Here is a 24,698-nt window from a genome sequence, read left to right as displayed (position 1 = left end):
GTATATTCTGTTGATTTTGGGTGGAGAGTTCTGTAGATGTCTATTAGGTATGCTTGATGCAGAGCTGAGTTCAAGTCTTGGATATCCTTGTTAACCTTCTGTCTCATTGATCTGTCTAATATTGACAGTGGGGTGTTAAAGTCTCACATTATTATTGTGTGGGAGTCTAAGTCTGTTCGTAGGTCTCTAAGAACTTGCTTTATGAATCTGGGTGCTCCTATATTGGGTGCATATATATGTAGGGTAGTTAGTGTTTCTTGTTGAATTGATCCCTTTACCATTATATAATGGCCTTTTTTTGTCCATTTTGATCTTTTTTAGTTTAAAGTCTGGTTTATCAGAGACTAGGATTGCAACCCCTGCTCTTTTTGCCTTTGCATTTGCTTGGCAGATCTTCCTCCATCCATTTATTTTGAGCCTATGTGTGTCTCTGCATGTGAGATGAGTCTCCTGAATACAGCACACTGATGGGTCTTGACTCTTTATCCAATTTGCTAGTCTGTGTCTTTTAATTGGGGCATTTAGCCCAGTTACATTTAAGGATAATATTGTTACATGTGAATTTGATCCTGTCATTACGATGTTAGCTGGTTATTTTGCCTGTTAGTTGATGCAGTTTCTTCCTAGCATTGATGGTCTTTACAATTTGGCATGTTTTTGTAGTAGCTGGTACAGGTTGTTCCTTTGCATGTTTAGTGCTTCCTTCAGGATCTCTTGTAAGGCAAGGCAGGCAAAATGGTGACAAAATCTCTCCACATTTGCTTGTCTGTAAAGGATTTTATTTATCCTTCACTTATGAAGCTTAGTTTGGCTGGATATGAAATTCTGGGTCGAAAATTCTTTAAGAATGTTAAATATTAGCCCCCACTCTCTTCTGGACCCACAGTTAGTCTGATGGACTTCCCTTTGTGGGTAACCCGATCTCTCTCTCTCTGACTGCCCTTAACACTTTTTCCTTCATTTCAACCTTGGTGAATCTGAGAATTATGTGTCTTGGGGATGCTCTTCTCGAGGAGTACCTTTGTGGTGGTCTCTGTGTTTCCTGAATTTAAATGTTGGCCTGCCTTGCTAGGTTGGGGAAGTTCTCCTGGATAATATCCTGAGGAGTGTTTTCCAACTTGGTTCCATTCTCCCCATCAGTTTCAGGTACACCAATCAAACGTAGATTTGGTCTTTTCACATAGTCCCATATTTCTTGGGAGCTTTGTTCATTTCTTGTTACTCTTTTTTCTCTAAACTTCTCTTCTCACTTTATTTCATTAAACTGATCTTCAATCACTGATACCTTTTCTTCCACTTGATGGAATCACTTGTGCATGCCTCACGTAGTTCTCATGCCATGGTTTTCAGCTCCGTCAGGTCATTTAAGGTCTTCTCTATACTGTTTATTCTAGTTAGCCATTTATCTAATCTTTTTTCAAGGTTTTTAACTTCCTCTTGAAGGGTTTGAACATCATCCTTTAGCTCGGAGAAGTTTGTTATTACCGACCTTCTGAAGGCTACTTTTGTCAGCTGGTCAGTTGTTCTCTGTCCAGCTTTGTTCCTTTGCTGGTGAGGAGCTGCAATCCTTCAGAGAAGAAGTAGTCTGGTTTTTAGAATTTTCAGCTTTTCTGCTCTGGTTTCTCCCCATCTTTGTGGTTTTATCTACCTTTGGTCTATGATGTTGGTGACCTACAGATGGGGTTTTGGTGTGGATGTCCTTTTGGCTGATGTTGATGCTATTCCTATCTGTTTGTTAGTTTTCCTTCTAACAGTCAGTTCCGTGAGCTGCAGGTCTGATGGAGTTTACTGGAGGTCCACTTCAGATGCTGTTTGCCTGGGTATCACCAACGGAGGCTGCAGAACAGCAAATATTGCAGAACAGCAAATATTGCTGCCTGATACTTCCTCTGGAAACTTCGTCCCAGAGGGGCACCTGCCTGTATGAGGTGTCAGTCAGCCCCTACTGGGAGGTGTCTTCCAGATAGGCTATCCAGGGGTCAGGGACCTATGGAGGAGGCATTCTGTCCATTTTCTGAGCTCAAACACCATGCTCGGAGAACCACTGCTGTGTTCAGAGCTGTCAGACAGGGAGGTTTAAGTCTGCAGAATTTTCTGCTGCCTTTTGTTCAACTATGCCCTGCCCCCAGAGATAGAGTGTAGAGGCAGTAGGCCTTGGTGAGCTGTGATGGGCTTCACGCAGTTTGAGCTTCTCCGGCTATTTTGTTTACCTACCCAAGCCTCAGCAATGGCAGATACCCCTTTCCCTGCCAGGCTGTAGCCTGGCAGGTCGATCTCAGACTCCTGTGCTAGCAGTGAGCAAGCCTCCATGGGTGTGGGACCCACCGTGCCAGGTGCGGGATATAATCTCCTGGTGTGCTGTTTGCTAAGACCATTGAAAAAGCACAGTATTTGGGCAGGAGTGTCCTGTTTTTCCATGTACTGTCTGTCATGGCTTCCCTTGGCTAGGAAAGGGAAATCCCCCGACCCCTTGCGCTTTCCGGGTGAGGCAATGGCCCGCCCTACTTCGGCTTGCCTTCTGTAGGCTGCACCAACTGTCCAGCCAGTCCCAGTGAGGTGAACCAGTTACCTCAGTTGGAAATGCAGAAATCACCCATCTTCTGCGTTGATCACTCTTGGTGCTGCAAACCATAGCTCTTCCTGTCTGGCTGTCTTAGAAGAGAAGCCCAACATATTTGTTAATATAACCACTCTGTACTATTTCTTTTGAATCACACTTCTATGTTTTGTTGCTTATTAAAGTACATTAAGTTTTGCCATATATATTTTTCCATATAAATTGCATAAATGCTCACCGAAAACTTAATATATGATGCTAATGTGAACAGCTGAGTCTTCTACATTCATTTGGGCAGTCCTCCCACCCTTTGCCAAGGCATTGAATTATTTTGCCTAAGTCACACTTTTAACCTATCTGATTAATTTGTAGAATTTGTCTGATTCAGCATTATGGAATTGTATCGTTTCTTTTGGTGCCACAAAATGCTAGGTAATGGCACTTTAGGTGTTTGGATCTATCATTTACTCTTTTTTGGGTTTAGCCCAGTCATCAATAGACAGTGGGCTAAAGTAGATTCTTATACTGTATATCCTCCAGCTATAGATTTTTATGGCTATTGAATGTGAAATTTGGGAAGCATCTCATTTTCAGAATTCCACACCAACTCAGCAGTTTCACTCTGCTTTTTGTGTTGCAGTGGACTTGTATTTCAGTAAGCTCCTTTACCTTTTTGATATCCCAGGATTCAAATGAAAAAAAAAAAAGACAAAAGTTAGTGGAAGAAAAGAATAGCTTAGTGCAGAAAAGGGGAAGCTTCCTTTCTGTTCCTAAAGCCCCACAGTGTTGTATCCTCTCAATCTGGCTGTTTAATGTGAAAGCCAAGTGGCAAAGACAGAAGAAGACATGCTTTGTGTCTTTGTCTTCTTATTTCTGTATTTGTGCCAGTCAAATGAGGTAAAAATTCATAATACATAGTGCAGGGTGGTTGGGAATAAAAGCACAAAATTAAGAAGGGCCCTTGTTTAAATTTTGGAAAATTCTGTCTCATTCATTGAAACAGAAATGAAGCCAACTTTACAAAAATGTTGATGATAAAATTATAACAATTACAATTATATGATGATAGTTCCAGATATGATCAAATTAAACACCAAATATTTTAATGACTAAAATTATGATAATTAAACTGAGTCAAGTGATGAAATCAATGAAAACAGAAAAAAGTTATTTGCATTGAATAAAGCAGTAACACTTGTCCTTATCATCAAACTCTCACTCAAGGTTGAAGAAGAAGTGGAAAAGCAGAGAAGTAATAGCACAGAATTATCAGGAAACCCAGCTCATGGTGCTGCTGCTGGCAATAATGATGATGGACTAAATCAGCAGTTTCCTAGGAAGAAGAAGAAAGGGCATGACAGGTAAGCCTATACCAACATTTAACAGGAGACATTTGGCCAGGCGCGATGGCTCACACCTGTCATCCCAGCACTTTGGGAGGCCAAGGCAGGTGAATCATCTGAGGTCAGGAGTTCAAGACCAGCCTGACCAACATGATGAAACCCCACCTCTAACAAAAATACAAAATTAGCCAAGTGTAGTGGTGCATGCCTGTAATCCCAGCTACTTAGGAGCCTGAGGCAGGGGAATTGCTTTAACTCAGGAGGTGGAGGTTGCAGTGAGCTGTGATCACGCCATTGCACTCCAGCCTGGGCAAAAGAGTGAAACTCCATCTCAAAACAACAACAACAACAACAACAACAAAAACAGGAGACAATTATGTGCTATGAAATGAATCCAAATTTGGGCTAATATTCATGATGAACAAATTTTATACTTTTACTAGGATATTAAGCCTTCCTTGGTTATCAGAAAAATGTAAATGAACAATGAAATACCATATTTTCCAATCATATTGATATTTTACTTAAAAAATAGGAAATATTGGCAAATGTGAAGATGGCATTTTCATACACTGCTGTTAAATGAAATTGATGAATCCTTTTTCCAGGGTAATTTAGTAGCATGTATCAAAATTTCAAATATGTCACTTCTTTAACCTAACAACTTCACTTTTGGGACGAGATCCTACAGGAAAATATGACTTGTGTAAACACATACACATATTTGTTAAGGACATTTATTACATGTAGTATATAATATACAATATAATATATAATATACAATAGGTTAATATGTTAAATATATATAATATTAAGTATATATGATATGTTAAGGATATTTATATATGTTACATATATACTTATGTATAAGGATATTTATTATAGCATTGTAATATCAAAAAGTTGGAGATAGCCTAAATCCTTAGCAATAAAGAAATGGTATAGTTGTCATTCCCAGAAAATAATGTAGTATGCAATCATTTTGATAAATGAAGTTGTTAGACCTGGACTGTACTGATTATTTCAAAATTAAAGTATATTTAAAGACTTTAGTTTGATGACACATCTTAAGCCAGTTTTGTTGGAATTCTTGTAATATCTGCTGAGTTATAAGAAGCAGCTAGCTACATGCTACATTGACACTGTACCTTGTGTGCAACAGAATTGCTAGTTATTACATTTTTTGTTTTTTGTTCTCAATGTGTGAGTGCTGAAACACCAGATCCTCAAATTAACTTGAATATTGCCAAGAGATTGCACATGGGGATTCATATTCCGTATAAGCATTTCAATATATTGGGTAAAACTTACTAAAATATATCAGAGGATCTCAGATCTACTGAACCAAGAGTTGGACGGCTCTTTTTGTAAAGAGCCAGTTAGTAAATATTTTAAGCTTTGTGAATTGTAAAGTGAATAAGTGTGGCTGTGTTTCAAGGAAATTTCCTTATGAAAACAGGCAGTGGGCTGGATTTGGCTTACAAGCACCAATTTGCTGATCCTTGGGCTAAAACCAAGGTGCTGTTATGCAGTGAATCCTCTTTTTAAAGGTACCCTACATGCTTGCCATTATCCTTCCTGTTAAAAGATAATGTATTTCAGTAGGAAACACACCATATTTTTCAACAGTGGCTTCATATAATTTCAACAAATTTGGTTTACAAAATAAGATTATTTTCTGCACTTGTCCCCTTTTATTCTTATTATAGAATTCCATATTTCGACTATTATTTTGTATATTTGATGAGTATAAAATATTCTAGAATTAGATGCTTTTTATTAAGCAAGAAATACTTCTTCTGAAACTTTTAGTCTTCCTTGGTCTTTATGTGTAAGCAGGAGCAAAATGATAATCAGCTTATATAATCTAGTAATGTTCAAGAGGCTTTTTGGTTTTATGAGTTAATGAATTTGTTATTTAATACCTTCATCTGGCATTTCAAAAATGTCATATAGATATAATTTTAAAAACTTTTAAAGGGTAAAAATATAGTATATAGTTATATAAGAATTGAAAAATACAGCTAAACAAGAAGAAAATTAGATCATCTACAGTCATGCCCCTAGGTATGTTGGCCTTGAAAGAATGGTTTATACTCGTGGATTCAGATTTCCTGTCCATTCACTCTTGAGCAGACACCAGTAATTTTCACTCCCACCACTCTTCCAAGATTGTTGTTCTCAAATTTACCACTGATTTGTAAATCTAGACATTGTTTCCTTAGATCTCATTTTATTTAACCTGTCAACAATATTGGATCCAATGGAAAACTCTCTTCTCCATAACAGTATCTTCACTTGGCTTTCAGGATCTCACTCGCTCTCCTGGCTTTTCTTCCTGCCTTTCTATTTCATCTGTCGTAGTCTGTTTTGCTTTATTCTCATATCCCACCTTTTACACATTGATATGTCCCAGGACTCATGACTTTCCTCTCACGACTTTTACTACCTTGTGTGTGCTAATGATTTTCAAATGCGCGTCTGCAGCCTAGATCTCTCTCCTTAATTCCAGACTTCTATACCAACCTACGTACTTGACATCTCTGTTTGGTTGGTCATGAACTGTTGGGTATCACAAACTTACCAGGCCCAAGATTGGAGTACCGATTTTTTCTTTCTCATACCTACCCCTCTCATAGTCTCCTGTTTGCATTAATGGTAACTCTTGCAATTGCTCTGCTAGAAACCAAGGTGTCATCCTTGACTCACCTCTCTCTCTGACACCTCACATCTAGTCTATCAGCAGATCTTGTCAGGAGTACCTGAAGAATATATCCAGAAGCCAGTCATAGCTTTCATGTCCAAGCCACCACCATCTGCTATCTAGATGAGTGTAATAGACTGTTAATTGGTCTTTCTGTTTTTTAAAAGAATCCTCTTTTCATCAATCCTTAACTCAGTGGCCGTATTTAAAACCTAAGTCAGATGATGTTGTTCCTCTGCTCAGACCCATCTGATTGCCTCTTATTTCACTCCGAGTATGTGTCAGGGTTCCTCCTCATACCTAGAAGGCAACACACAATATGCCCCATTACCTCTCGCACTTAAACTTCTGTTTCTTATTCCCTTTTCTCTGCTTCAGCCACGCTGAACTTCTTGCTCTTCCTTATCTATATCACTATTGCGTAAAAACTCCAGGCACACGTCTGTACTGGGCAGTTCCCTGTGTGTGTCTGGGATGCCTTTTCCTCAGCTAGCCTCCTGGCTTTCTCTTTCCATTCCTTCAGTTCTTTACTTCAAAGCCACTTTCTCAGTAAGGACTTTTCTGGCCATCCTAAAATTCCCACCACCCCTCCTCTCAAACCTGTAAACATTTCATTTTCCTGCTTTAGTTTTTCTCCCCTAACATTGTATATTTTGCCTAATCTATGTACTGTTATTGTGTTTATTTCACTCCCATCAGTAGGAGTAGGGCCTAACTTGCAATAAGTTTCTACTCAATAAATATTTATTATATGAGCAAGTGGAGTTTACCCTTCAGCATATTGTTTTAAACATTAGACTGTTTCTCACGTAAAAAAAAGAAAAAAAAAGATTTGACATTGGCTCATTCTAACACTTTTGCCTAGCAATTATATGCATTTTTGGATTTTTTGGCTCTTCATAATAAGCTACATTCTTTATGTTAATAGTTTTCCATTTAGAGAGAAAAGCTCAATATTGTGGTTACTCACTATACTTTTACTAATAATCATGATAGTTTTACTTACGATAAAATGGATCAAAGGAGTTACAAATTTCACTGGTAATTTATAAAGAAAATTAAATATAAGGGTGGTAAATTTGATGGACTTAAAGATTGTTTCCAAGTGATTATGAACCTTCAGTATTTGAAGTTAAAAGACCAAGTTGGAATGTATAGCTTTCTAGAAGAGAGTTATGCTCATCAGGCACTCTGTATTCTGACAGAGCAGCTGTTGATCTTACATAGGGTTGTGGGAGGAGCAGACTTGAAGGATTGGCGGACTCTCAGCGGCATAAGAGGGTTGACATAATCTGGAGAAACATGGCTGTCCGAGCAAGGCTGCTGTGGGTTGGTTAACACTCCAGGCTTGTGGATTGGAGTGAGTTTGTGTTTGATTGGCTGTCTTTCAGAAGCAAGTGGCCCACATTGATACTGGTTGGTGAGAGAGGCTAATGGTCACTGATTGATTGACTGTATTTACAACTGGCTGTGGGTGGTTGCTTGTTACTACCATGGCTACAGGTCAGTTCTTTCCTAAGTTTGAGGCAACTTTAAACTGCAGTTTTCTGTTTAAAAGTTGCCTTCCATCAACTATGTTTAAAATGAAAATGATTTCATATTCCAGAACTGTAGACTTAATTTAGAAGTGTGGATCAAGAGGAATTGTTTAATAATTGCTCTCAGGAAGATCCGTTTTTTTTTTTTTGATGCTTAATCTTAACCAGAAGAATTCTGTACATAGTTAAAAACAAACAAAAAGCAATTATTAGTTTTGTTTCAGTTTTTATTTTCAGAGACTTCTGCTAAACTCCTAACATAATCTCCAGTGGGAAATGTTTGTCTCTTTGTTAATGTATGTAGTTATACGATAGCAATATTCTTTTTTTATTCCTTAATCTTTTTTTTGGTTCACATTCTGTTCCATGCAATGATAGTGATATAATGTGTGTTTACTTCATTAAAAAAATTACAATGTTCTGCTGACAAATCCAGCTTTTTATATTAAGATTAATACTAGACTAAACATGTAGGAAATTTATCAAATTATTTTATTTTCAAACAAACTGTTATAACTAATCAGAATATTGCTATTTTTGAACTATATATAATGACTATAATAACATTTAGGAATTTTAACAGTAAGATTTTTTTCTTCCCAAGACATTTTCCTGATTTCTTTCATGTAATATGTGCCTGTTATTTTTAAAACTTTGTTTAAACTGTTTAAACATTATTATATTTAAAAAACAAAACCCAAAACATAGCACAGATCTAAATATGAGTTTCATGTGTAAGAGTCATTGCCTGTGTCCAGTGGACTCCAGCTTTTTTTTTTTCCCTCTGTGATGGAGTCTCACTCTTTCGCAGGGCTGGAGTGTGGTGGCGATCTCAGCTCACTGCAACCTCTGGCTCCCGGGTTCAAGCAATTCTCCTGCCTCAGCCTCCTGAGCAGCTGGAACTACAGGCGCGCCACCAAGCCCAGCTAATTTTTGTATTTTTAGTAGAGACGGGATTTCACCATGTTGGCCAGGATGGTCTTGATCTATTGACCTCATGATCCACCTGCCTCAGCCTCCCAAAGTGCTAGGATTACAGGCATGAGCCACCGCGCCCAGCTGACTCCAGCTTTTTAATGTAGCATTCATCTTCCATTCTTACTTTCCTTGTGTTTTACACTTTTCCATTCAAGTTCCTAGGAAACACCTAGACTCCATGGGACTAATCTTTGTGCTCTCATTCCACTCTCCAAGTGCAGTAGTTTTCTCTGTTTTTCCCTGGTAAACTCCTCTTATATTTTGCCTCTTCTGTAATGCCTTCCTTGTGTTAAAATATAACTTTTCATATATCAACTCTTAAACTACACATTGTATCATAATTGCATATTACATGGTTTTTGAGGCAGGAAATATATATTTCTTTATATGTTAGTAATTCATAACTGTTTTTTTTTTAATACTTTAAGTTCTAGGGTACATGTGCACAATGTACAGGTTTGTTACATATGTATACATGTGCCATATCGGTGCGCTGTACCCATTAACTCGTCATTTACATTAGGTATCTCCTAATGCTATCCTTCCCCCCCACCCCCTCCCCACAATAGGACCCGGTGTGTGATGCTCCCCTTCCTGTGTCCAAGTGATCTCATTGTTCAATTCCCACCTATGAGTGAGAACATGTGGTGTTTGGTTTTCTGTTCTTGCAATAGTTTGCTGAGAATGATGGTTTCCAGCTGCATCCATGTCCCTACAAAGGACACAAACTCATCCTTTTTTATGGCTGCATAGTATTCCATGGTGTATATGTGCCACATTTTCTTAATCCAGTCTGTCACTGATGGACATTTGGGTTGATTCCAAGTCTTTGCTATTGTGAATAGTGCCGCAATGAACATACGTGTGCATGTGTCTTTATAGTAGCATGATTTATAATCCTTTGGGTATATACCCAGTAATGGGATGGCTGGGTCATATGGTACTTCTAGTTCTAGATCCTTGAGGAATCGCCATACTGTTTTCCATAATGGTTGAACTAGTTTACAGTCCCACCAACAGTGTAAAAGTGTTCCTATTTCTCCACATCCTCTCCAGCACCTGTTGTTTCCTGACTTTTTAATGATTGCCATTCTAACTGGTGTAAGATGGTATCTCATTGTGGTTTTGATTTGCATTTCTCTGATGGCCAGTGATGACGAACATTTTTTCATGTGTCTGTTGGCTGTATGAATGTCTTCTTTTGAGAAATGTCTGTTCATATCCTTTGCCCACTTTTTGATGGAGTTGTTTGTTTTTTTCTTGTAAATTTGTTTGGGTTCTTTGTAGGTTCTGGATATTAGCCCTTTGTCAGATGAGTAGATTGCAAAAATTTTCTCCCATTCTGTAGTTTGCCTGTTCACTCTGATGGTAGTTTCTTTTGCTGTGCGGAAGCTCTGTAGTTTAATTAGATCCCAGTTGTCAATTTTGGCTTTTGTTGCCGTTGCTCTTGGTGTTTTAGACATGAAGTCCTTGCCCATGCCTATGTCCTGAATGGTATTACCTAGGTTTTCTTTTAGGGTTTTTATGGTATTAGGTCTAACATTTAAGTCTCTAATCCATCTTGAATTAATTTTCGTATAAGGAGTAAGGAAAGGGTCCAGTTTCAGCTTTCTACTTATGGCTAGCCAATTTTCCCAGCACCATTTATTATATAGGGAATCCTTTCCCCATTTCTTGTTTTTCTCAGCTTTGTCAAAGATCAGATGGCTGTAGATGTGTGGTATTATTTCTGAGGACTCTGTTCTGTTCCATTGGTCTATATCTCTGTTTTCTTACCAGTACCATGCTGTTTTGGTTACTGTAGCCTTATAGTATAGTTTGAAGTCAGGTAGCATGATGCCTCCAGCTTTGTTCTTTTGACTTAGGATTGTCTTGGCGATGTGGGCTCTTTTTTGGTTCCATATGAACTTTAAAGCAGGTTTTTCCAATTCAGTGAAGAAACTCATTGGTAGCTTGATGGGGATAGCATTGAATCTGTAAATTACCTTGGGCAGTTTGGCCATTTTCATGATATTGATTCTTCCTATCCATGAGCATGGTATGTTCTTCCATTTGTTTGTGTCCTCTTTTATTTCACTGAGCAGTGGTTTGTAGTTCTCCTTGAAGAGGTCCTTCACATCCCTTGTAAGTTGGATTCCTAGGTATTTTATTCTCTTTGAAGCAATTGTGAATGGAAGTTCATTCATGATTTGGCTCTCTGTTTGTCTGTTACTGGTGTATAAGAATATTTGTGATTTTTGCACATTGATTTTGTATCCTGAGACTTTGCTGAAGTTGCTTATCAGCTTAAGGAGATTTTGGGCTGAGATGATGGGGTTTTCTAAATATACAATCATGTCATCTGCAAAGAGGGACAGTTTGACTTCTTCTTTTCCTAACTGAATACCCTTGATTTCTTTCTCTTGCCTGATTGCCCTGGCCAGAACTTCCAACGCTATGTTGAATAGGAGTGGTGAGAGAGGGCATCCCTGTCTTGTGCCAGTTTTCAAAGGGAATGCTTCCAGTTTTTGCCCATTCAGTATGATATTGGCTGTGGGTTTGTCATAAATAGCTCTTATTATTTTGAGATATGTTCCATCAATACCGAGTTTATTAAGAGTTTTTAGCATGAAGGGCTGTTGAATTTTGTCAAAGGCCTTTTCTGCATCTATTGAGATAATCATGTGGTTTTTGTCTTTGGTTCTGTTTATATGCTGGATTATGTTTATTGATTTGCATATGTTGAACCAACCTTGCATCCCAGGGATGAAGCCCACTTGATCATGGTGGATAAGCTTTTTGATGTGCCGCTGGATTCGGTTTGCCAGTATTTTATTGAGGATTTTTGCATCGATGTTCATCAGGGATATTGGTCTAAAATTCTCTTTTTTTGTTGTGTCTCTGCCAGGCTTTGGTATCAGGATGATGTTGGCCTCATAAAATGAGTTAGGGAGGATTCCCTCTTTTTCTGTTGATTGGAATAGTTTCAGAAGGAATGGTACCAGCTCCTCCTTGTACCTCTGGTAGAAATCAGCTGTGAATCCATCTGGTCCTGGACTTTTTTTGGTTGGTAGGCTATTAATTATTGCCTCAATTTCAGAGCCTGCTATTGGTCTATTCAGGGATTCAACTTCTTCCTGGTTTAGTCTTGGGAGAGTGTAAGTGTCCAGGAAATTATCCTTTTCTTCTAGATTTTCTAGTTTATTTACATAGAGGTGTTTATAGTATTCTCTGATGGTAGTTTGTATTTCTGTGGGGTCAGTGGCGATATCCCCTTTATCATTGTTTATTGCATCTATTTGATTCTTCTCTCTTTTCTTCTTTATTAGTCTTGCTAGCAGTCTATCAATTTTGTTGATCTTTTCAAAAACCAACTCCTGGATTCATTGATTTTTTGGAGGGTGTTTTGTGTCTCTATCTCCTTCAGTTCTGCTCTGATCTTAGTTATTTCTTGCCTTCTGCTAGCTTTTGAATGCGTTTGCTCTTGCTTCTCTAGTTCTTTTAATTGTGTTGCTAGAGTGTCAATTTTAGATCTTTCCAGCTTTCTCATGTGGGCATTTAGTGCTATAAATTTCCCTCTGCACACTGCTTTAAATGTGCCCCGGGGATTCTGGTACGTTGTATCTTTGTTCTCATTGGTTTCAAATAACATCTTTATTTCTGCCTTCATTCATCATGTACCCAGTAGTCATTCAGGAGCAGGTTTTTCAGTTTCCATGTAGTTGAGTGGTTTTGATTGAGTTTCTTAGTCCTGAGTTCTAGTTTGATTGCATTGTGGTCTGAGAGACAGTTTGTTACAATTTCTGTTCCTGTACATTTGCTGAGGAGTGCTTTACTTCCAATTATGTGGTCAATTTTGGAATAAGTGCGATGTGGTGCTGAGAAGAATGTATATTCTGTTGATTTGGGGTGGAGAGTTCTGTAGATATCTATTAGGTCCGCTTGGTGCAGAGATGAGTTCAATTCCTGGATATCCTTGTTAACTTTCTGTCTCATTGATCTGTCTAATGTTGACAGTGGGGTGTTAAAGTCTCCCATTATTATTGTATGGAAGTCTAAGTCTCTTTGTAAGTCTCTTAAGTACTTGCTTTATGAATCTGGGTGCTCCTCTATTGGGTGCATATATATTTAGGATATTAGCTCTTCCCGATGAATTGATCCCTTTACCATTATGTAATGGCCTTCTTTGTCTCTTTTGATCTTTGATGGTTTAAAGTCTGTTTTATCAGAGACTAGGATTGCAACCCCTGTTTTTTTTTGTTTTCCATTTGCTTGGTAGATCTTCCTCCATCCCTTTATTTTGAGCCTATGTGTGTCTCTGCATGTGAGATGGGTCTCCTGAATACAGCAAAGTGATGGGTCTTGACTCTTTATCCAGTTTGCCAGTCTGTGTCTTTTAATTGGACCATTTAGTCCATTTACATCTAAGGTTAATATTGTTATGTGTGAACTTGATCCTGTCATTATGATATTAACTGGTTATTTTGCTCGCTAGTTGATGCAGTTTCTTCGTAGCATCGATGGACTTTACATTTTGACATGTTTTTGCAATGGCTGGTACCTGTTGTTCCTTTCCATGTTTAGTGCTTCCTTCAGGATCTCTTGTAGGGCAGGCCTGGTGGTGACAAAATCTCTAAGCATTTGCTTGTCTGTAAAGGATTTTATTTCTCCTTCACTTATGAAACTTAGTTTGGCTGGATATGAAATTCTGGGTTGAAAATTCTTTTCTTGAAGAATGTTGAATATTGGCCCCCACACTCTTCTGGCTTGGAGAGTTTCTGCCAAGAGATCTGCTGTTAGTCTGACGGGCTTCCCTTTGTGTGTAGCCCAACCTTTCTCTCTGGCTGCCCTTAACATCTTTTCCTTCATTTCAACTTTGGTGAATCTGACAATTATGTGTCTTGGAGTTGCTCTTCTCGAGGAGTATCTTCGTGGCGTTCTCTGTATTTCCTGGATTTGAATGTTGGCCTGCCCTACTAGGTTGGGAAAGTTCTCCTGGATGATATCCTGCAGAGTGTTTTCCAACTTGGTTCCGTTTTCGCCGTCACTTTCAGGCACACCAATCAGACGTAGATTTGGTCTTTTCACATAATCCCATACTTCTTGGAGGCTTTGTTCATTTCTTTTTACTGTTTCTTTCTCCACACTTCTCTTCTTGCTTCATTTCATTCATTTGATCTTCAATCGCTGATACTCTTTCTTCCAGTTGATCAAATCAGTTACTGAAGCTTGTGCATTTGTCACATAGTTCTCGTGTTATGGTTTTCATCTCTATTAGTTCTTTTAAGGTCTTCTCTGCATTGATTATTCTAGATACCCATTCATCCATTCTTTTTTCAAGGTTTTTAGTTTCTTTGCGCTGGTTACGTAGTTCCTCCTTTAGCTCTGAGAAGTTTGATCGACTGAAGCCTTCTTCTCTCAACTCGTCAAAGTCATTCTCCATCCAGCTTTGTTCCGTTGCTGGTGATGAGCTGCGTTCCTTTGGAGGGGGACACGTGCTCTGAATTTTTGAATTTCCAGCTCTTCTGCACTGATTTTTCCCCATCTTTGTGGTTTTATCTGCCTTTGGTCTTTGATGATGGTGACGTACAGATGGGGTTTTGGTGTGGGTTTCCTTTCTGTTTGTTAGTTTTCCTTCTAACAGTCAGGACCCTCAGCTGTAGGTCTGTTGGAGTTTGCTTGAAGTCCACTCCAGACCCTGTTTTCCAGGGTATCAGCTGCAGAGGCTGCAGAAGACAGAATATTGCTGCACAGCGAGTGTTGCTGTCTGATTCTTGTTCTGGAAGCTTCGTCTCAGGGGTATACCACGCCGTGTGATGTGTGAGGTGTCGGTCTGCACCTAGTGGGGGACGTCTCCCAGTTAGGCTACTCAGGGGTCAGGGACCCACTTGAGCAGGCAGTCTGTGCATTCTCAGATCTCAACCTCCATGCTGGGAGATCCACTGCTCTCTTCAAAGCTATCAGACAGGGGCATTTACCTCTGCTGAGGTTTCTGCTGCTTTTTGTTTAGCTATGCCCTGTCCCCAGAGGAGGAGTCTATAGAGGCAGGCCAGCCTCTTTGAGCTGCGGTGGGCTCCACCCAATTCGAGCTTCCTGGTGGCTTTGTTTACCTACTTAAGCCTCAGCAATGGCAGGCACCCCTCCCCCAGCCTCACTGCCACCTTACAGTTAAGTCTCAGACTGCTGTGCTAGCAATGAGGGTGGCTCCGTGGGCATGGGACCCTCTGGGCCAGGTGTGGGATATAATCTCTTGGTGTGCCGTTTGCTAAGACCCTTGGTAAAGCATAGTATTAGGGTGTGAGTTACCCGATTTTCCAGGTGTTGTGTGTCTCAGTTTCCCTTGGCTAGGAAAAGGGATTCCCTTCCACTTTGTGCTTCCCAGGTGAGGCGATGCCTCACCCTGCTTCAGCTCTCACTGCTTGGGCTGCACCAGCTGACCAGCACCAAATGTCCGGCACTCCCCAGTGAGATGAACCCAGTACCTCAGTTGAAAATGCAGAAATCACCCGTCTTCTGTGTCACTCACGCTGGGAGCTGGAGGCTGGAGCTGTTCCTATTCGGCCATCTTGGGTGCGCCCCCCCAACTGTGTTTTTTAAATTAATGAATTGAGATGGGGAAGAGTTGGAATTTTACAAAATTGTTTTTTTATTCATTATCAGTAGAATTATTATAAAACATTGGTTTTTTATATATTTTTTTAACTTCTGGTACTGTGTTACATATCAAGGAAGTAAAGAAAAATGAAAATAAAAAATGGACCTCAAAATAGTCTGTGATTACACCAGTGTTTGAGAAGGCTAATTTAGTAACTCGTGGTCTGCTACAAGGAGATGATGACAGCAGTTTAAGTGAAATAGATGAGGATGAAATAAGTTAAAATGTATAAGTTCTTTATTTCTCTGAGAAGGAACATTCGCAGTCATTATTTTTCCTGGAAATAGAATAGTGTAGTCTGCCAAAGCTAGAGAATACTCAACTATATCAATGTTGAAAGACCGATTATGATGAGGGCTGGTGACTTTGACAAGGAGCAGTTTGAATAAATAATTGCCATGGAACCCTGACTGTAGTGGATAAGCATAGACACCCTTTGAGGGAACCATTATTGGGAAAGGCAATAGAGAAATGAGTGATAACTGAAGAAGAATGTGGGATTCAAGGGAATTTTCTTTCTTTTTTATTTTAAAATAGAAGCTTTTGGAGTGTATTTGTATGCTGCTGGGAACGATATGGACAAGAAGAACATGTTTATGAGATTTAATTTTGTTTGTATGTCTAAGTGTTTGAAAACTTGATTCATTATCTTTTATAGATTTTTAGCAAACTAATTGTCCTTAGAGTATTTATTCATGTAGAGTTTTATGGTAAGAGTTTGTTCCTTCACCATTGGTTCAGAAATGTAAATATTAGTGTAACTGAACATATAAATAGTGACTGAAAATTTAAACTATCATATGCAGATTATTTTAAATTGTGAGATAATAAACATGCAAACACTTAGGCCATACTGAATAGAATTTAAACATCCCTTGATGAATAGGTATGATCTGCTAAGGTACTCTAAAATGTCAGGTGTATCAACTTTATAGTTGTTTAGATTCTGAGGAGAAGGGGAAGATTTTGTTCCAGTACTTTAGAAAAGCTTGCTGTTGACAATCTATCACAGATTATTACTTCTGGATTATAAAGTGATTTTTTTTTTTTTTTTTTTTGGTGACAGAGTCTTGCTCTGTCACCTAGGCTGGAGTGCAGTGGTGCGATCTCGGCTCACTGCAACCTCTGCCTTCCAGGTTCAAGCAATTCTCCTGCCTCAGTCTCCTGAGTAGCTAGGATTGCAGATGCCTGCCACCACGCCTGGCTAATTTTTGTATTTTTAGTAGAGACGAGGTTTCACCATCTTGGCCAGGCTGATCTTGAACTCCTGACCTCATGATCCACCCGCCTCAGCCTCCCAAAGTGCTGGGATTACAGGCGTGAGCCATTGTGCCTGGCCTATAAAGTTTTTTAAAAAAATATTTAATCAAGTTGACCCACAATGGATTATAAAGTTCTAAAGTATCAAAACCATGTTCCCCTGGACCAACATTGCCATCAGCATGTATTGTGTGCTCAATGAGTATTTATTTGTTGAATGGATGAATGAATGGGTGAATACATGAATGAACACCTGTTGTTGGATTTCATTAAAAATACTTTTTAGTTTTTTGAAAGTAGGTTTCTGAACTTGCCTCTGTATGAAGTTGTTTTATTAGAAAAAAATTGCAAGATTCTGAAATTATTATTTATAGTTGTAGTCAGAAATGGAATGACAATGTGGTTTCATCTGCTATCGTCTCTCTTTAAAACACTTGAAAATAAATATTACCTTCACAGCATATCATGAAACACATGTTTTTGGGGCAGAATTGTTGGGTTTGAGTGCTGCGTCTGCTACTGGCCAGCTGTATGGGCTGAGGAAAGTCACATGGCCCTTCTGTGCCTATTTTCTTTCTTTATAAAATACTTAATGTGTTACTGACCTCACAGAATTGTTATGAGGATTATATGAGTTTGACACATGGACAGTACTCAGAATGATGCATAGTACCTGCATAGTAAGTCAAGAAAAAGCTAACTAATATCATCATTAAAAAGGGGTTTCCCTTATATAAGAATGTGAGTAATATTTTCCAAATAGGTTTTAGTGCCCATAAAAGCTTGTTTTTATTGAAAAGGACAACAATGAGAAGACCCTAGTATATTTATTTTTATCACATAATGCAGGTAACATCTTTTTTTCTTTTGGTTTTACTATCAGAAATCTTGACCTAAATTTAATTCTTTGTAATGATATTATTAGTAGTAAATTTCTTTATCCCTTAATGTTACTGTTTCTGTTTATAGTTTAATGTCTGTTGTAGAAGATTGCTATATTTTACATTACCTGTAAAAAAATTTACTTGTACACTTGATGAATAGAAGTAATACAAATGCAGATATTTTATATGATAAAACAATAGTATTATTCTTTGTATTTTACATCTTTGCTATTTTTCTAAAAGGAATTTTTTCTTTTTTCAGGCCTGCAGATAAAACATCTAATGAAAAGAACAAGGTATTGTAAAAAAGTAAATGATCTAAAATATTATGTTAAAAAAAACACATTCTAAAAGGTAAAATAAAAAAGGATGTTTTGTTCTAAAGCTGTTTGCTTAGAAAAAGTGATTAAGAAACAGTAGCTGTTGATAACAGTACCTTTTAAGAGCAATCTGTTGCTTTAAAGAAGTGCCTGTGTTTTTGCTCATTAAAAAAAAATGGAGAAATACCACTTCTGTACATTTAGCATATGCTATAAATCTTTTGAGGACATTTTGAAACAGTGTTATTTATCTTATAGGTCAAAAACCAAGTACATCCTGAGGCTGACTTTGCTGACTCAGTGGGGCCATCTGAAACGGCCTCAGAGGATTGTGAGTTATCTCACTCTACTTATGAGAATTTTTTGTTGCTGATTGAACAACTTGGAATGGAGTGTAAAGGTAGGACCATTGCATAAATGCAAAGCCTTTTGATGTATCCTGCAGTAATGTGTGTATACATTGCTGAGAACTGATGTGTGATAGTGAAGCTCATCTCAGAAATATGCTCAGTGTTAAAATAGAAAGAGAACTAACTTATACTCTACACCAAAGAGCTATGTTAACTCCACTGTACTTTTCTCATTGTCAGTGGCACTCCCAGTCTTTTTATTGACTCTGTTTCTCTCCTATTCCTTCCCCCAATGTCAGGTTACCATTTTTTCTCCACCTGGAATGCTGTGGAAATCTTAGGAATCTTAGAACTGTTTTCTCGAATAGCCCACCTCCTAAAACCGTGGTCTACTCTGCATTCATAATGATATATTTGTAAGACTTCGGATCTGATCATGTTACTCCTTTGCTTATAACTCAGCTACTACTTCTCATTGCTATAAGGTTAGAGATCTGAATCCTTTAGCTTTATCCTGCATCATTTTTACCCTTCTCTGTCTCTGTGTCCCACCTGGTGTCTTAGATGTTTGTTCCAGCAGTTGATAGCTTCAGTGAGGTATAACTGATATATGATAGACTGCATGTATGTAAAACACACAATCGTATGCACATGTGAAACCATCACCATAATCAAGAGAGTTAACATGTTCATCATCCATAAAAAGTCTCTTCCTGTCCCTTTGTATTTCTTTGTTAAGAAACTGCTGAATTGTTTTCCAAAGTATTTGTATTGATTTTCCATTCCAACCAGCAGTATATGACATTTCCTATTGTTCTGTATCATCACAAGCTGTTATTATTGCTGTTTTTTTAATTTTGAAATTTTAGCCATTCTGATGGGTATGTATTATGCATATTATTATGGTTTTAATATGCATTACTCTAAAGACTAATAATGTTGAGCATCCTGTATGTGCTTATTTACCACCTGTGTAACTTCTTTGGTGAACTGTCTTTTCCAATCTGGGTAGCTTATGAACTTTTAAAATTGAGATTCGATTCAATCAGCTTTTTTACATACACCAAAGGTAGTCAAACCTTTTCATTTTCAAACTGTTAAACATAGTAAATATTTTAAACTTGTGACAAAATGGTCTCTGTCACAGCCAATCAACTCTGCTATTGTAGTATGAGACCAGCCATAGACAGTACGTATGTTAAAAAAACACAGCTGCATTCCAATAAAACTTTATTTGCAAAAATAACAAGCTGCCCCACAGGTTGGATTTTACCCATCCCTATTATGTGATCATGATTGTGAATAAAGACGTTTTACTTCTTCCTTTCAACTCAGGTAGCTTTCCTTTTCTTTTCTTTCCTAACTGCACTGGCTTCAGTACAATGCTGACTAACATAGTGAAAGGAGACATTCCTGTATCGTTCCTGATCTTACAGGCAAAGTATTCAGTTTTTCATCATGACACATGTTAGTTGTAGGTTTATCAGAGATGCCCTTTATCATGCTGATGACGTTCCCTTGTATTCTTTGGTTACTGAGAGGAGTTTTTATTTTTAAATCAGGAATGAATGTTGTGTTTTATCAAATGCCTCTATCTACTGAGATGATCATATGGTTCTTCTCTTTTAGTTTTTTAATGTGGTGAATAACTGATGTTTTAATGTCAAACCAACCCTGTATTTGGGGATAAACCCCACTTGTTTATGATGTATTATCCTTCTAATATATCATTGGATTGGATTTGCCAAGATTTTATTTAGAAAATTTTAAAACGCTATTTTTTTTTTTTTTTTTGACACAGGGTCTCGCTCTGTCACCCAAGCTGGAGTGCAGTGGCCGGATCTCAGCTTACTGCAAGCTCCGCCTCCCGGGTTTACGCCATTCTCCTGCCTCAGCCTCCTGAGTAGCTGGGACTACAGGCGCCCGCCACCTCGCCCGGCTAGTTTTTTGTATTTTTTTAGTAGAGACGGGATTTCACCGTGTTAGCCAGGATGGTCTAGATCTCCTGACCTCGTGATCCACCCATCTCAGCCTCCCAAAGTGCTGGGATTACAGGCTTGAGCCACCGCGCCCGGCCAAGGCTATTTTTTAGACTAGTTTTAGCTTCACAGCAAAACTGAAAGTAAGGCACAGAGATTATCCCTGTACTCCCTGCCCCTACACGTGCACAGCCTCCACAATTATCAATATCCTCACCAGAGTGGTACACTTGATCTCATTGATGATCCTGAATTGATAATCACAATCACCCAAAGTCCATAGTTGATATTAGGGTTCAGTTTCAGTGTCTTACATTCTGTGAATTTGGACAAAGGTATGAGGACATGTATTTATCACTGTAGTATTATCCAAAGTAGTTTCAGAGCTTTAAAACTCCTTTGTGCTTCATCTGTTCATCTTCTCCCGCCTTCCCTCCCCAGCTCCTGGCAACCACTGACTTTTTTTATGGTATCTATAGTTTTGCCTTTTCCAAAATGTCATATAGTTGGTATCAGACAGCGTATAGCCTTTAGACTGGCATCTTTCACTTGGTAATATGGCTTTGTGGTTCCTTCATGTCTTCTCATGGCATGACAGCTCATTATCGCATGGCTGTACCAGAGGTTGTTCGCTTACCTAAAGGAGGATATCTTGGTTTCTTGAGAAATTGGTTAAATTTTTACATCTATGTTCATGAAGGAGTTTTCTGTTTTTGTAATATCATTGTCAGATTCTGGTTCAGGGTAATGCTAGAGTGACAGAATGAGTTGTATTTCTCCTCTGTTTTTTTTTGAGGGTGGGGGAAAGGTCACGTAAAGTTGTTATATTACTTCTTAAATATTTGGTAGAATTCACCAGCATAGCTATCTGGGCTTCGAGTTTTCTTTCTAGGAAGGCGTTCCTTATGCTCTATTTTCTTTTATAGTTATAAGACAGTTCAGGTTATTCCTTCTGGATTGAACCTTGGTAATTTTTGTTTTTCAAGGAAAGTGTCCATTTTATCAAAGTTGTCATGTTTAGTCACATAAAGCTCACCTTATTATATTGCTGTTCTTTTAGTATCTGTAGAATCTATAAAAATGTCATATTACTATGTTTCTGAAATTGTAATTTGCATCTTCTTTTTTGTGATCAACCTGAATAGAGTTTTATCACTTTTATTGACCTCATCAAAGTGTGTGGTTTTACTGATTTTTTCCTATTGTTTTTCTGTTTTATTGGTTTCATCTTTGATGTTGTGGTCTGTTTGGCCTGCTATAACAAAATACTATAGACTGGGTAACTTATAAACAACAGAAATAGATTTTTCACAAAAGTCCAAGATCTAGGTGCTGGCAGATTTGGTGTCTGGTGAGGGACCAATTCCTGGTTCATAGATCCCTGTCCTCACATGGCAGAATAAGTGAGTGAGCCCTCTGGAGTCTATTGCATAAGGGCACTAATCCCATTCGTGAAGGCTTGGCTCCCATGAGCTAATTACCTCCACGAAGCCCCACCTTCTGATAACATCACCTCTGTGATTAAGTTTCAGCATACGAGTTCTGGGAGGATGCAAATGTCAGACCATAGCAGACGTTTATTATATCATTTCCTCTGCTTGCTTTGGGTTTAATTTCTTCTTCTTCTTCTTCTTTTTTAGTTTCTTCTCTTTTTTTAGTTTCTTAAGGAAGTCAAGACCATTGACTTGAGAGTCTTCTAATATAGATGTTTAGTGCTAAAAAATTTTAAGTACTGTTAACTGTGTACCACAAATCCTGATATGTAGTATTTTCATTTTCATTCAGTTCAAAATACTCTCTAATTTCTCTTTGCATCATGTCTTTGACCTAGGGTTATTTAGATGTGTGTTACTTTGTTTTAAAATATTTGAATATTTTGATGAGATATTTTGTTACTGATTTCTGATTTGATTGCCTTGTGGTCAGGGAACATACTTTGTATAACTTAAATCCTTCTGACTTAATTCTTTTATTAAGATTGATTGCAGAACCTAGAATGTGGTCTGTTTTGGTAAGTGCTCCCTGGGTACTTGAGAAGCATGGTGTTGTTCCAGTCTACTCCATTCTTGCTGATTTGCTGCTCCCTAGTTTTATCACTTATTGAGTAAGTGATATTCAAATCTCAGACTGTACGTGTGAATTTGTCTATTTCTTCTATCGATCTTTACCTCGTATACTTTGAAGCTGTTATTAGGTGCACAAACATTTAAGATTATATGTTCTTGATTACCTGAACTTTTTTAAGTCATTAGGAAATGAGTGTTTATAGCTGGTTTTTGTTTTTTTTTCTGTGAAATCTACTTTGGCATAAACGTAGCCATTTCTTCTCAGGCTTCTTTTGTCAACTCTTAGCCTAATATATCTTTTTCCATCCTTTTGAACAATTTGTGTTTTACATTTAAAGTACTTTTTTTATAGGAAGCATGGAGTAGCTTCTTGCATTTTTATCCAGCCTTACAATCTGCATTTTAATTGAGATTTTTAGGCCAGTTTCATGTATAATGTGCTTATTGATACAGTTAGGTTTGTCTGTCATCATGCTGTTTGATTTCCATTGGTCCCCGCAGTTCTTTGTTCTCTTTTCTTCTTTTTCTGCCTTCTTCTCAATTAGTCCAGTAATTTTTGTGATTATTTTTATCTTCCTTTTATGGCTTATTAGCAATAACTATTTTTTTCTATCTTAGTGGTTGCACTACAATGTATAGTATATGATTTTAAGTTATCACTGTCCATCTTCAAAAGTATTATGGCATATCATATATGGCATAATAAAATTATGAATGAAAACCCAAACATTGTCTGTTCTCACTTGTAAGTGGGAACTATGCTGTGAGGATGCAGGGGCATAAGAATAATACAATGGAGGTTGGGAACTTGGGGGGAAAAGTGGGGGGAGGAGGTGAAGGATAAAAGACTATGGATTAGAAACAGTGTATGCTGCTTGGGTGGTGGGTGCACCAAAATCTCAGAAACCACCACTAAAGAACTTATTCATGTAACCAAGGACCACCTGTTACCCAAAAACCTATTGAAATTTAAAAAAAAAGAAAATTAGAATGGTATACTTTCATTTCCTCTCTCCCAGCCAGATACTTCTGGATTTGTAGGATTATAGTTTTCTTTACATTTAGAAAGTTTTGACCATTTTTTTTTTATCTTTCTGTCTCTCTTTTTCCCTCTTTGGGGACTTATTCCTGCTTGAAGTTTTCTTATAGTTCACTGATGTCTAAAATTTATGAATCTTCTGTTTGGTGATGTCTAATCTGTATTCACTTCCATCCATTGTAGCTTTCATTCTTGACATTGTAATTTGAATCTCTGCAAGTGTAGTTTGCTTAAAAAAATCTTCCATGCCTCTGCCTATCTGCTTGAGCTTAATTTTAATATATAGTTGAGTTCCATATGAATAACTCGATCTTTCTGATCTTGCTTTTATGATTTGGTTGAATTTCCTGCTCCTGAGGCAAGATCTTTGTGATGACTATTCATTGCCATACGAAGTCTGAGTTTTCCCAGCATCACTCACGGGAATGGACACTCTTTTTGGCACATTGTGAGCACCAGACATGTTTCTTTCCAGTGTTTTTTAGATGTTTTTCCCCCTTGGTCTGGGGCGGTTTTCTGAAACACATGTGCTGTTTGTTACTCTGCTAGATGCCCAGGAGGTATTTTTGTAGATCTTCAGTGTTCTTTCCCTGTACTCTGCCTCCTTTCCGGTGTTCTGTTTTGTGATCTCTGCCTGCCTTGGCTTTACCAGACTCTCAGCTTCATCATCTCATCTCAGGGAATCTGGTGGACTCTATGTCAGTTTTTTCTCTCTGTGCAGTAGCCTGGAAACTCTGTGAAGGCAGGGAGCTGGAGTGTTGGTATGAATTTCATTTGTTTTCTGTCTTACGGGGATCATTGTCTTCATTACCTGAAGTTCACTGCCTGGTAAATGATTGTAGAATGTATTTTGTCTGTTTTCTTTTTGGTTGTCTCAGGCAAGAAGGTAAATCAGTACTTGCTGTCCATCGTGGCCAGAAGCAGATTGCAGCAGAGCTTCAGCACTGCTGTCCACTGGCTAGAATACTTCTCTACCCCTTTGCTTAACTGCTTCCTTCTCACCCTTTATTTCCTCAGGGAAATCTTCCCTGGGCCCACTATAGATC

The 24,698-nt window shown here is 38.2% G+C and overlaps 1 protein-coding gene across 7 annotated transcripts in view; it reads left to right on the top strand.

Annotated features, from left to right (window-relative positions):
• CCDC144A (coiled-coil domain containing 144A) overlaps positions 1-24,698 on the top strand; it is a 108,099-nt gene that overhangs the window by 42,270 nt on the left and 41,131 nt on the right. For all 7 annotated transcript variants that reach the window (XM_050763860.1, XM_050763856.1, XM_050763861.1 and 4 more), the window contains 3 exons: positions 3,782-3,918; positions 18,161-18,194; positions 18,477-18,618. In XM_050763860.1, the coding sequence (XP_050619817.1) occupies positions 3,782-3,918; positions 18,161-18,194; positions 18,477-18,618 (313 nt within the window). The remainder of the gene's footprint in view (positions 1-3,781; positions 3,919-18,160; positions 18,195-18,476; positions 18,619-24,698) is intronic.

The sequence above is a fragment of the Macaca thibetana genome, chromosome 16 (genome assembly GCF_024542745.1).
Source record: "Macaca thibetana thibetana isolate TM-01 chromosome 16, ASM2454274v1, whole genome shotgun sequence".
NCBI classification, from domain to species: domain Eukaryota; kingdom Metazoa; phylum Chordata; class Mammalia; order Primates; family Cercopithecidae; genus Macaca; species Macaca thibetana.
Note: the sequence above shows the minus strand (reverse complement) of the source record. Positions and strands in the feature narration are given on the sequence as shown.